Source organism: Thunnus thynnus, chromosome 20 (genome assembly GCF_963924715.1).
Source record: "Thunnus thynnus chromosome 20, fThuThy2.1, whole genome shotgun sequence".
NCBI lineage: Eukaryota > Metazoa > Chordata > Actinopteri > Scombriformes > Scombridae > Thunnus > Thunnus thynnus.
In genome coordinates, this window is record NC_089536.1 from 16,581,376 (window position 1) to 16,595,989 (window position 14,614).

Sequence of the window (14,614 nt, forward strand, 5' to 3'; positions counted from 1 at the left end):
CTTAGTATTGCATCATACTTGGTCTTTGAGGTCGGAATACAGCGTTACATCTATCACTTTTACACTTACGCAATACAATACATTCGGTGGTTGCTTTCTTACAATATGCCTTTTTATGCAGCTCTACAGGGGCTGCAGTTCTGCCAGCCAGATGAAAAACAGACAGAAATATATATATATTAGCAGACCATCACAGAGACATGTTATGTAAGGCACCTTAACAACACCCCGCATGTATTTCTTTCAATTTATGAAAGAAGAGACAAGTGTTCTTTTTGAGGATGTTTTTAATGTTTTGAGAAAAAAATCATTTATGCTTTCTATCTGTCTCTCTCTCTCTGTCTGTCCTTCTCAGTCAGTCTCTTTCCCTTTTCTTTTGCAAAGCCAGGCAGGAGACAGTATTGGGAGTGTTTGTTATGAATGCAAGCAGCTCATTGTTGCTCATTTCTTATGCGCTTTTTGGAGCACCACTTGCTTCAGGAAAATTACAGTGACAAAAACAATGCAGCTCAGCCAGGTGGCTCACACAAACAGCAGTTGTGATGCAACGTTAAAACATCGAGGCGTTTTAGTCTGGACAGATGCAGAGCTGAGAGTAACACACAGAAACAACGCCTTGAATATCAGGACGATGATGCAGAAGGACATAGTGAGGTATACTGAATAATTGTGTGGTGGTGTGTGGTAAATACATATCTACAGTATGTGTATTACAAAGACACAAAGGAAGGTGGATTAGTCAATTGATTATACAATAAATAATTTCCCCCCCAAGATATTTAGACCAGGTGACAAGTACACTGTATTTATAGTGTAATGGTAAAAAGAGAGATAAAGTGTGTATGTGATTATGTGTGTAGTATAACAAATGGAGGAAAAGGGGATTGGGTGGGAGTGAGAGGATTTGAGAGAGAATGTAACCCCATGTTGTAAAGCTGCCAAACTGTGCATTACTGTGAAAGTTAATTATCTACCGTAACCGTATCATCTCGTCTCCGGCAACTTTTTCCTCTTAACCATCACACACCGAGTGCTGCATATCTTCTGGTGTTCAAGGTCACGCCTCTCCAGTCCCAGCAGTACACAGCACATGGTACAATAAATTCCTTTTAATATTTTTTATTTCTTTTAATCTAAAATAAATAGCAAACATCTCCAATACAACTCCCACCAGAAGCAGCTTGTGACTTAACAAGAGCTTTATTAACCTGACTGACTGACTATGTTTACCCTCTTCATCTTGCTAGTGCTTGACTACACTGTGTTCCAGTGAAATGCAGCAGCTCTCACTTCATCTGTCTATACTTGAATTATAATACCTTTAACAATGCCTTCCTAAACATTCTTTAAAACATGAAAAGCATTTCTAGTACATGCAGTATGTGTATGGATATACTGTATGTGTCTGTCACATGGCACACTTTGTAGCATCAGGCATATCTAGCCAGTACTGCTGTGACATTGAATACAACGCTGCCTGCCAAACAGCCTGAATTTGTCGCCTGATAACGTCACCAATCTGAACTCATTCCTCACACTGCTCCACAGTAGTGGGTTGACATCTGGGGACTGATCTGAAGTCACCTTCATGGTCCTGGAACCATCTTGAGATGATGACAAATTATATCTGAAGGAAGAATCCATTTTAAAAAGCAATGAAAAAAAAAAAAAAGGTCTTTACTGTACGAAGTGATGTCAGCTATTGTCGTCACAAACCTCAGGGAGCCTTTTCTGGGGCGATGACACCAATATGGACAATCCAAATACACTCAAAGTTCATTGTTTTCAACAGCCATAATTTAATATCATAACATATTGAAGCTTAATTGTATTGGGTTGCAAGTGTGAGTAACTAAGGGAAAATTTGTTTACCTTTGTGGATATGTACTCTATGTATGCCTATGTATGTGAGAATGTGTGTGAATGCGCAAAGCATAACAGCAGCAAACTAAAGGGTTGAGTAACCCACATAATCAAAGTACAGACCGTATCATTTCTGTTGATTGAATGGCTGTAACTACATAATGCTTTGTTCATGCTTATTTGCAGCACTTTAGTCTGACACGCTCTCTGTTTGCAAGATGACTCACAGAGTTTGCCCATTAAGTGGAACAAGGGGAGTCCATTTTCCTGCATTTTTTTCACAAACCAGGGAATGCAAATGGCTATTTTTCACAATTTCCTGATTCACTGGCGGCCGACAACAGCCGGCGGGAAAACACCGCAAGACAACTATTCAAACAGATCATAGACATACATACTCACACACATGCAGGCCAGTCTAACAGGAAACTCAGTGGTACCCAGTTTGTCCAATGAGGTGAATGATATTCAGCATGTTGCTTTGGTCAAAAGGCTCTGGGTTGTCTGGATTGGTTTAAGAGATACGTCACTGTTCCCTGTGGTTAAGCTCCATCTCTGTTTGAAACCATTAATGAGAACAGGAAACAGGCACAGTGTGTGCTCACACACAGTCATTCATAAATACACATGAAAGATAGCCAGAGAACATCTTGCGTAAATACAGATATCAGATACTGAAATGGCATTGGCAAGGTTTTAATTGGGGCCTTAGAAGTATTACAGTACTGTCAGTTCTGAGGTCTATCTTGCCACCTCATCTGTTTGTAAATCAGAACATTTGCCTCTAAAACAGAAAATCATTCTTCTGAGATTGGGAATGTGGGATTCTGTATTCAAAGATTTCCATCAGCAGCACTAAGGCTCTTGCAAAGCACTTGCTTTAGTTGCTTTAGAAGGCTGGAATCTAACCAATCTCACCATCTGTTCGCGACATACTTAAAGTGAATCTTAAATCAATAATAAGTCTTTTTGTGTCCTGTGAACACTGATGTGAGACAGTGAGACACATCTTTGGAGTTTGAAATGGGCTCTGTGCTTGATGCCGTACTCAGCCAGTTAAGTTGTTTATTTCCCATCTGTTTGAGTTCTGCGCGACAGACTAAAGCTCCTTTTGGATGCAATGTGTTGTTGCAATGAATCACGGGGCTTTCCATTTCTTTTCATTGGCTAAGTCACCATTTAATACATCCTCAGTTGGCATGTAAACCTGTTGTCAAAGCAGGTTTGGATGATTTTCTTTTGCTTAAACTCAAAGAACTGCAATAAGAATACCCAGAAAGAAGGAGTCATACAAATTGGGTGTTATTGTGGGTTTCAGTGCTGTAAGGTAGCTAACCTGGGGTGAATGAAAAGAATAAAGTAAATTATACAGTATATAATTTAGAGAAAGTTAAAACTGTGTAATTTTTATCCACTTGGCCATACTAGCAACCAGTTGAGATTATTTGAATCAATATTAATATCAAAATTATTACATAATTGAACTTTAAGAGGAGTTTATTTGTGTTTGAACAAAAAAGGGAATTGCTCATTCTCAATTAAGTATTGCCAGAAAATATATGCCACCTTTTAGGTGCTGAAGTTTTCTAAATAAAGCCACTTGAAAATGTTTTTTATGATGATAATTATGATGATTTTAAATGTTTTCTTCAATATTTGCATGTCTGTATGCATTCAATTTATTGTAATTGTATACTTGTACCACTAACAGTAATGACAACATGGATGTTGAGCTCTAATATTCCTGTAATGTGTATTTGTGTTGGCGCTGTGATGCTGTTGGATAACAGCAGGGTGGCTCAGTGTGCGTGGCCACTTAATTCTCTGATTACAGTCATTTAAAAGGTGAAGTGGTTGTTGGTAACGACACACCAGCATAATACCAGCTGAGGGGTGTTGCATGCACGCCCTGGACGGGGGGTCCTGTCGAGCACTATCATGAAAATGTCATTTCATTACAGTACACACCTCTCACACACCAGTGAGTACACACTTGGAGACATCTACTGAAAGGCCAGGGATGACAGATGTTGAACGGCGTACTGGCAGCAGTTTGAGGACCGCACTATTCCCCCAAGCTGCCGAACTTCCAGTGGCCTCAATTGAAACAGGATACAAGGGTGCAGCCTCAAGGCCTTTGCGGCATTAGCACAGTAATTACTGGGGTAATTAGTCTTATGATGAGGCCCACGTGGAGTCAGGGAAAGGCACGGTGATGGGAACTCCTCCAAGCTGTTTTCTTTTCCTATGATTTCATACTTGCTGTCTTTATTTATGTTTCTCTCCCTTTCTTGTCATTCTACTTTTTCTGTCTGCCGCATTCTGTCACTGTCTGGATCTTTCTCTTTCCTTATAAGGATAACGGGAAGTGGGACAACGAAATGTTTGGTTGAAGATTCCTGAGGTCACTTGGCTAATGACTCCCAATTAGCTTGATTAGCTGCATACTATATGTGCCAATGTACCTCAGGAGAGTTTCACCAGACAAAGTATGGCTGCTTTCCTGCTGACTTGCCACAGTGGTGATTTGATCACCAGCTAAATCCAATATTCCCTCTTTAGAGAGATTTCATTTGTAATATCGGTATGTTGACGAATACTACATAACCACCATCCACTGATGTGGAATTTATTAAACAAATGTAGACTCAGCTGTCCAAGATGAACAGATGAGCTATGCTTTACTGTGGATTTTCTCATTTACATCTACTTACCCACTGCAGCTAAGAATTTGTTGAACACACAAATAAGCTTAACCAAAATCCCTAAATTGTCAATTTGAAAAAAAAAAAAAAAAAAACCCAACCAGCTGTAAGGACTGCAAGGAGTATTGAACAATGTGCTCTGTCAATAGTGATAGCAAAGTGTCTGGTGCACAAGACAGAACAGACAGTTACTTCCTTTCCATCACATCTGTCACACTGGCATTTTTCTATCTGAACACATCGTCTTTTAAAGCAACCTTTGGATGCTCTGTCTGTTGTATATTAACTGTCACGTCGAGCACATCCTGGCAGGTTTTTTATGTTTCAATTTACTTTTTGGAACACCAACTGTCTTTTAGTGTATCTTGTACCGCAGCGCACAATGGATTTAAATCTTCATGCTGTAATACCAGGAGTCACGTCCTCATTGAGTAACCTAGCTTTTGTTGATAATGAAACGTTCATTTCAGTGCAGCTCACATAGCTTTCTTAAATGTGCTGCATGCAGATCCATCTCTCATCTTTCTTGTTATTTACTGCCAAACTCCTAGATTTTATTCATCACATGTATACTCTATGCTTTATCCCTGCCAACTGTGTTAATGTTGATTCTGGCCACATGGTGGCAGCATAATGCCACATAATAGAATTCCTGCCTTACAATCCTTCACCTCGCTGGGTTATGTGTGTGTGTGTGTGCGTGTGTGTGTGTGTGTTAGTGTGTGTGAGTGTGTGCGCGTGTGTGGCTGAACTGTTACCTGGGTGGTGCTTGAGGTTTCTCCCCGGTGACTCATTCATCCTGAGATGACTAACACACAGACACCACAGTGGACAGTCATAACTGCCATCGGAGCCAAGGTTTGGCCGCGGACGGCCTACTGACATTCATTATCTATGGAGACTTTTATTGGAATGCACAGCAGCAGGCGAAAAACAGGAGAGAGAAGCCAGACCCTTGGCTACTTTGTGAAAATAAAACAGTGGTGTTTTTGTTTGCTCAGCATTCCTCTGCCGAACACCGGTTTGACAATCAGGGCCGTGAATTGGTGGCTCAGCAGGCCAAGACCCCAAAAGTACTGAAGTCATAGCTTTGAGTCTGGTTCATAAGCTTTTGTGTTTGGCAACCTCTTCCATAGATGTAAAATGGGTGAATAAGGCTATAAATGTAATAATAATGTGAATTAACAAACAAAAATAACCACACTAAAAAAGGATTTGGTGGAGTGTCTCTCGATGTAAACGGATTTCAACACATAATTGTTCATTAACTGCATCAGTGGCTGAAGTTGAATTAGCACACCGGAGGCAGTGGTGAAAGTTAGTTGTAGTTCAGAATCAAACTCTTAATTGCCTGGCTTGGAAAAGGCGCATTTGGTTTCGGTTTGCTTTTTTGTACACACAAATCGTACATAATTCATCACAATTTTCAGCCATCCTCTCCCTCTCTTTGTGCTGTTTTTTCCACCTATCCCTTCCTCCGTATTTCTCTCTGTAACTCTGGTTTAGTGGATGTGAGTTTGGCCAAAGAGGAGAACCGCAATCTGGTTATTCTACGTAAAAAACAGGGAGAAAAATACCTCTGGTTTTGAATGTGCTTGTTCAGTTAGACCTCTCTTTGACACACGTGCACGCACACACGCTCGCCCACAACAGACCGAGAATGGCATGGGAATGTTTTCTCCAGCCACTTTGGTTGCCGATGGTAACCAGTGAGATGGTGTTCATTAACTATGTAGATCTGTAAGCATAGTTCATTAACTATGTAGACTCTCTCCATCACCATCTCTCTCTTCCCCCTCCCCTTGCCCTCTCTTCCCCTCTTCTTTCTCCACTCTTGCGTCTTTCTCTGCAAGCAGTTTAGTTTTACTGACATGGGAGCTCTTGCCGAAGATTACTGTGGAGTCAGTAGTTCACTAATGGTGATGTATAATAAACTCTCCTCTCCTCTGCCCACTTCTTTTTATATATATATATTTTTGGGGGCATTTTATGCCTTCATTAGATAGCGACAGTTGAGGGCTGTCAGAGACAGGGAATGACATGCAACAAGGGTCCACTTCTACTCTCCATGTTGGCTGTTTCAAATAAGAAATCAGACTTCTTAACCACAGGACATATTTGGGGCAGTGGAATTACATGCTGTACTTAGTAGCTTTGAATTCTCTTGTTCTGTTTACACTGACTTTGCCCTCTTACAGGCTCTACGGGCTTGACCACTGTTTTCTGCTGAGGAGCGCACTCCAGCATGTGCCTAGTCTTTCCCACAGTTTGACTTTCTCTGGTGCTGCCCTTCCTACCTGGGTCTCATCACAGCAGCTGATCCTCCAATAGCATTTTCGTGACTACAGGGCATTTTCCTGCAGTTATACAGTAGCAGCACTGTGAGCACACGGAGCAATGTGACCCGGAAAGCAGATGACGAATTTGATGATTATCTTTCTCTGAAACTTAACCGTGAGCAACCCCAGGTGGCTCTCCGGACGTCATCGAGCGACGGTGAACCTGGATGCGGTGAGGGAGGCGCTCTTCCTCACCTACAATCAAGAAGCCTCTGTGCAAGCAGACTTCCCAAGACATGATTGTTCCATCCTTATAAAGGCTTCATGCGAGGTCTGAGGTGGCAGAGGGCCGACTGAGCAGCGAGAGCTCCCTGTGGTGTCTAAAGCTATCACAGGAACCCTTTAGACCTTAGTGGAGATTTTAATTCTTGAAATTATACTTTTATGTATTCTCTATCTGCTTCCTCCAACACTTTAATGCTTACACTAAGCAAAATATTGAAACCCACGACAAAGGGGGGACAAAGGGAATTGTTCTAGTACTGTTTCCCCTAAATTCAGCTTAACATTTTATATCTATTCTAAATTTTCAAAACAGGAGTATAGTGCTATACATTATTATTTTCACTATACATGCAGCCCTTTTTCCCCTGATGCCTTATCCATCCAGAGTGAGAGGAGAAACGGCATCGTTTGTGTGTACTGTGTGCTCTAGCAAGCTATATGGAACACGCAGCCTCTCAGCAGCTGTTCGTCTGTTTTGGTGATGGGGCTCTTGGCAAGCCCTTTTCCAAACAGAGGCTCGGACACGGGCTACGTGAAGGCATTTCACATGCCTGTGAGCGAGCAGACTTAGACCCCCCGGAGCCATTCGAGCACACTCTGCCCAGTTTTGGAGGCTCTGTCGAGTAGAGAGCGTTCAGGAGAAGATACCTGTTTGAATTTGTCTGCGTATTCACCTCATTTCACCTCACACACCTTTGATCTGTCGAATGTTTTCGGATCATCTCCAGATCCGTGCTCAGTTTTCACACTGCGGAGCTTTAGGGGATATTTTGAGTTGCTGTCTCTCGTTATCTGGCTCTGGAGGTATCATCATCATCTCATCTCTGCCTTCTCTCGCTCTGTTGACGTTCTATTTAAATGTCTGCTATTTTTCATACATGTTTGCTCACATTTTGTCCTCCCCTCTCTTCTCACTTCCTCCTATCCCCATGTTTATTTGCTTTAGTGGCCACTGTGTTTTTAAAGTAAGCCAGTACAAAACAAACACTATCGATTTCCCCTCCATCCCTTTGCCTCTATCCCTCCATCTCTCCTTCGCCTTCTCCTTCCCACATAAGTTCTTCCCTCCTTTACATCTTTCCTCTCACCTCTATCAGCCCTCTTGACACACACACACACACACACACACACACACTCCTTCAGCCCTTCTATTTGTAATCTGCCCTCCCTCTCACATCTCCCACCTCTATCTGCGGCCTCCCCTCCACTGACCTGCCCTTAATCGGTCCGCTGCAGTTGCACCTACAGGATCCAACCAGCTGTCAAACAGATCCCTGCCTGTTGAGGTTAACCTTAAGTGGGCCTGAGCCGGGGCCAGAGCCTGGGTTTTGAGTGGTTCTCAGGGTCTAGGGCCCTCGGGCACAAAAGGAGGGCCAAAAGCATTTCTTTGAGAGCACCAAATCTCCTGTCTCCTCTTCTCCCTTTCCCCGGGCCTCCCTCCCTCCCTCCATCCCAACCTCCCTCCATCCCTCTTTCGCTCCCCTCTACCCCCTCCAGACTTTCTGTCTGCGCTGACACCGCCTTTAATAAGGGGGAGCGGGGTGCACTGTTTATTTGTGTGGTGCGAGGTTAAAAACTTCCCCCTTAATTGACATTCCGGTAACACTTTCCAATAATGGGGCGAGCAATTTCCTTGAAATTGATGTGTGTCCACCGCAAGGAAAAACACTGCTTCTAGCTTTCACTCACCCATGGATGACCTACACTTGCGCTGAGTCTTTTGTCTGTGTGTGCACGTGCATGCGCGCGCGCGTGTGTGTGTGCTCATGTCAGCGTGAGAAATTGCACGAACGGGCTTTAGTTGGCAACACCAGCATGTTTGTGTGTTTGTAAGACACGCATCATACTTATGCTGCGTCTCTCTGCCACTAATATGTGTTTGTCAGTCTGTTCGTTATTATGAACGTGTGCATATTTTCAGCTGTGTAACTCCGAATGTGGACTTACACGCATATGGGAATATGTGTATCTGTGTACGTTTCTGTAATTATCTTGTTTCCAAAGCTTTTGTTAGCCTATTTCTTGCTTGTACACCCTTTATTTCTGTACCCAGTGAGGTGGACATAAATAAATAATTCAAATATTTTCATTTATCCCACACACCATTGAGTGACAGTTGCACCACGCTGAAATGCTAAAACAAATCCACAGTAGAAAGCCTATTTTGCCCTCTGCTCAGTCAATGTCTGTCTGTGAGAAAGTATGCAAACACAAACATCTCCCTCTGCTGCAGACTCCATCCTTGGCCGAAAAGGTGACCACTGGATAGGACTTGTGGCGTAATGACGGTTGGTGTTAAACATGTGTGTGTGTGTGTGTGTGTGTGTGTGTGTGAGGGATAGAGAGAGAGAGAGAGAGAGAGGGAAAGAGACAGAGAGAGAGAGCGTGAGAGACAGAGTTTGTCAATAAGTAGATGGGTAAGTGTGATAAATGCGTGTGTAAGTATGAATTTGTGTGTGTCAGTGTGTGAGCGTGTGTCTGTGTCTGTGTGTGGCTGCAGGCAGACGCTGACTGGTTCCTGGCCTTGTCATTCTGTCTCCCACACTCTCTCTGATGTGGTTTGAGGCTGTGGCTTTCACTATGGAGGGGGATAGCCACCGCACACACTCACGCTGTTCTCACATGTCTGTGGAAACACACATTGCGCGCTGGTATGCAGTCACAGTCTCAGAAATGCAGGCGCACATACTGAACAAACACACACACACACACACACACACACACACACACACAGCTCAAACCCTGAAGGATGTAACAACACAACAGCAGCTTGCCAAAGTGTCTGAATGGACGCCGAAGTGCACTCGTAGACTAACACACACACACAGCGCTAGACGCCATCCGTGGTGCTGGTGGGCTCCCACAATAAGCGGTTAGTTAAATAATATCAAAGACAGATGTTGGCTCTGGTCCCATCATACTTTGTCAGTGTGTGTGATTGAGAACATGAAGGAGAGTACTGATATGCAGATACTTGGGAACACATGTTTCCTTGGAAATTAATGTATGTGTGTAAATAATTGTCATTCATTTGTGACACTTAAACAAATTCTGGAAAATATATAGCGCGCAAGCTTTAGCCGTTGTAGCATGTGGCTGAAACGAACTAAATATTGCATGTTTTTTTCATCAAAACAGTTATTTTGAAGATTTTTTTTGTTTTCATACTGAGACACTGCATCATCACGCTCCATTGTTCTTCCTTTTCTAAGCATTCCTTTTACTGCTTGCACTGTAAGAAATAAAAAGATAAGATAGAAGTGGAAGTGGTTAGCATTCTTATTCACCAGGTTCTTATATAATAGAGTGTACGCTTTGTTATTATTGTGGTAAATCTATCAATTATATGATCAGTAAACATGGAAACAGGATAGGTTGATTGAATGATTGCGATGAATGATTTCTGTATATTATTTTAACCGACATGTTTTGTCATGCAGCGGCCAAAACTAAACAACATTTTCATTCATGCTTTACTAACAAACCTGAATTTCACTCACTATTTGTATTTGAAAAGTTAAATTTACTATGGACCTCTGTTGAAGTTGGGACCAAACAGAGTTCATGACATTGTTGGCCCCCATTTCCCAGGAATTATGTGAAAAAAAAGAGAAAAAAAACTAATAGGAAGAAAAGATACAGCAAAAATACTTTTTTTTGTCTGTTATTTTGTTATTTTAGATGACTGTCAGTTGTCTTGTGGTCTGTGAATAGGAACTTGAAAGCCTCATTCATCAGCACTGTAATTTGGAAAAGTGACAGGCCATTAAACACACTCATATGCAGACACTCTCAGAGAGACATACGTCCATGCATGCATGCTGTAGAAAAACCACCCTCTCTCTCTCTCTCTTATCTACACACACACAAACCCACACATGACAGTGAGCCTCAGCAGAAACTCTGTGTCACTGACCCCTCCTGGTTACATGGTGAATTGGACGTTTGGCACAACACATGTATATTCACACTAATCTAATAAATAGCTCCTCTAATAAGATGCCAGAGTCCAAATCTGCTATTAGTGAAAAGTGGTGTGTATCATGAAAAGGGAACAGGGAAGAGGAGGAGGAGGAGGAGGAGGGATGAAGGTATGGCAAAAAAAAAGACAAGACTTGTTCAGTTTATCTGCCAGTATAACTCACTTCTGCTCACCATCCCTCCATCCATCATTTAATCAACCACCCGTCCGTCTTTTCTGCCTCCACTGCACCAGATGCCCAGTAATTTGGCTTTATACTTATTTACTTAATTAACTTTCAAGGTTTAGATGTTTATATCTCCTCTCAGTTCTGTTTACTTTATTAATGACATGTTGAAATTAGACTGCTGATACTGTAAGGTGTTCAAATAGTCTGCCCTGTTCAAGGTGAGCTGTTTACCGGCACATCTCTTAACAGAAGGTGACATGTTGGTCATTATCTTGTCTATTTCATCTTATTTTTTCCAACTACTGGCAATCTGCTGCCTGTGAAACAAACAAATCCCTGAGTCTGTTTTTGAAGGGATAAACTTTCTTGTTTATCATCGCATTCTTCAGTTCACCCTTCACCTCACCTCTGTAAGGTGAGTCTTGCTTATCAATAACGGCCACTGCCAATCCCAAAGTAGTCTGTATCTCTCAGAGGGCTCTTGAGGGGCCCTGCCGTCCCTCATTTTCTGCAAGCCTGTCTCTTTAAGGTGGTGTTTGTTTTTGCGGAGGCTCAGCTCAGTGAGACCTGTGCAGGCTCAGTGCTGGTCTCCTTTCATAGGGGCTCCATTTTGTTCTTAATAAAATGGCACTCAGTGGCCGGGGGACTGGCAGGCACCCAGCTCCCTGGGAAACCAAAGAATGCCGGCCTTCATTTAGCGACAAACAGCTACTGCCTGAGGAGGCTAGTTCTCCACTCTGCTCCTCAATACTACTGCTGCTTAGGCCTGTGTGTGTGTGTGTGTGTGTATGTGTGTGTGTGTGTGTCAGTGTGGAATGGGGCCACGGTTGAAGGAGTCAGGTATGGCGGCTCCTTACATAGCTTGTCTCTTGTTGACGTTTGCTTGCACCATTCTGTCTTTCTCTCTGTCTGCGTCCCTGTCTTGGCTGCCCACTTGAAAACATGCAGCACCACTTCTCTCCGTCCTCCACCGCTCTCTCCCTCGCTCTCTCCATCACTCGGTGTGAATGGTGGGAACAGAGCAGCCATTAAGATGCATATTTAGAAGGGCTCACCCCTCCTTCTCCTCCCATCTCCCATACACTCTCATAACACACACATACACATACTGTAAGTCACTAAGAGTGCCTGTCACCAGGGACACACGCATCATTACACGCACACACACTCGCACACACTGAGCCAGACTTGTTGGAAAGCTCCTTGTTATTGGCTGTTCAACCTCAGGCAGGACTTTTCCCAATCCTGTGATCCACATCACCTTTCCATCTCTATCTTAAAACATGTCAGAGACAGAAGCCACAGATATCCATGTGTGTGCTCCTTTCTATTATTTCAGAGCTGCAATTATTAATTGATGAATCAATTACTCGATTGACAGAAAATTGATTGGCAACCAGGAGAATCAAATAATCATTTTGATTCATTTTGCTAAAATTCTTTGGTTCCAGCGTAAATGTGAATATTTTCTGGTTTCCTTAGTTCTCTGTGATAGTAGATAGAATATCTTTGGGTTGTGGACTTTTTCACAAAACCCAGGCTTGGACTTGGGCTTTCTGAAAAAGTGATCAACATTTTTCAACATTTTTTGACACTCCAAACAAATAATCGAACAATCGAGAAAATAATAGTCAGATAATTGATAATGAGAATAAACATTAGTTATTTTTGTTAGTTAGCTGTGGCCCTTTTTTATTTTTTACTTGTATTCCAGTGTTATTCCTTCCACATCTTAGTGGTACCCTAAGATGTGGAAGGATTGGATCACATGCCAGCAGGAATGCCTGTGGTTCTAATGACAAGGTTTTAAACACAGCACCTTCTCTTGGCATGGACAACATGACAAGGGTAAGCAGATACCAGGCAAAAATCAGATTCCTGCCAAAATAGTAAGAATACACTGAGTGAGAGAATATGCATGCGAGAATATGTCGGATAGTAGATAGTAGAGGAAAATGAGGACATTAGAAAGGAGAGAAAGATAGACAACACACAGTAATTTGTGAATTTGACAGATCTGAATTGTATGAAATCAAAAATGACATTTCTTACCATGTTTCCACATTAATTTCCTATATAGGCAGCTAGGACGGGGACACAGAGAGGTGAGATGACGAAATGAATCCATAAAGAAACAAAATAAAGAGCAGCATCAATGAGATGATGACAGAGGATATAATAGATACATAGGAGCCAAGAGAGTAAGGGCAATGAGGGAACCAAGGATGAGGGAGAAGGGGAGACTGGGAAAGAGGAGTGAGGAAGGAGTAAAGGAGTAGAGGACTCTGTTTTGTCTGTCGTCTCCCCCTAATGCGACACATATGAGAGGCCTCGGAAACAATGAGTCACCCCAGAATGGGACTGTCGCCACTATCGGGCCCAAGCAGGCTCTCTGTGCAAGATGATTATGTCGGCACTAGTCCAGCCACCGACTTTCCCCCTGTGATATGGTGAATTTTCACCAATTTCCCTCCCTCTGCTGCCATTTGGACAGCCTGGCTCCGGTGCGGTGAACACAACGAACCAATGTTTGGTAGCATAAGTCAATGCAGGATGTTGCTTGTGAAAGTGTATTTTTCATGCACTCTTACCTCCACAAAGCACATATACTGTATATACACAAACGCACAGATCTCTGTTGTCATTTGATAACCTGGCCTGTTCTTTGGTGTTGCCATAGGAGAGATACTCAAGCCATGACCTCATCATGATACTGACAGAGATTGTGTGTTTGTGTGTGTGTTTGGGGCTGAAGGTGTGGAAAGGTGGAGTGTGCGACAGTGACAGCCAATGATGTATAGATGGGCAGGTGGGAGTTTGGCAGGAGGGAGGATGCTTGTAAACCCATTGTATGGAGTTGTCTGTTCTCTCCTCATTCAGCTGCTGCACTCTTTCATTATACAGCATTTCAAAACAAAGCCTTTCACTCTCCCTTATGTCCCACTCACACACACGCTCACTCTCTCTCTCTCTCTCACACACACACACACACACACACACACATAAAAAAAAAACAATACACACAATCAATCCCTGTCAAGTTTTCACTCCTTTTCCCACAATATGGGAGTGTTTTTATGTCTCAGACTGACTGATTGACAGTGAAAACCCTGTTTTTTTCTTTTTTGTATTTAACTGACACACAATGTTCTAGCACCATCAAATAATCATTTACTGTTAACCTTGTGTCCCTGCTTGTTCTCAAAGGCTGTCATTGTGGTGATTGATTGGCAGGCCTATCTGCTTGTACAGCCAGTTACATTTGGTACCTGCTCCACCCTCTAACGGGCTTCGCTATTGGTTTACCCCTTAAGGCTCCACCTTGGCACCT

General features: G+C 42.7%; 1 protein-coding gene across 4 annotated transcripts in view; it reads left to right on the forward strand.

Moving 5' to 3' along the window:
- ankfn1b (ankyrin repeat and fibronectin type III domain containing 1b) overlaps positions 1 to 14,614 on the forward strand; it is a 143,857-nt gene that overhangs the window by 37,643 nt on the left and 91,600 nt on the right. Inside the window, exon 1 of one of the 4 annotated variants that reach the window (XM_067576628.1) lies at positions 9,366 to 9,420. The exons of the other annotated variants lie outside the window; for them this stretch is intronic. Coding sequence (XP_067432729.1) covers positions 9,415 to 9,420 — 6 coding nt within the window. The 5' untranslated portion in view covers positions 9,366 to 9,414. Of the gene's footprint in view, positions 1 to 9,365; positions 9,421 to 14,614 lie in introns of those variants that run through there. 4 annotated transcript variants of the gene reach the window in all.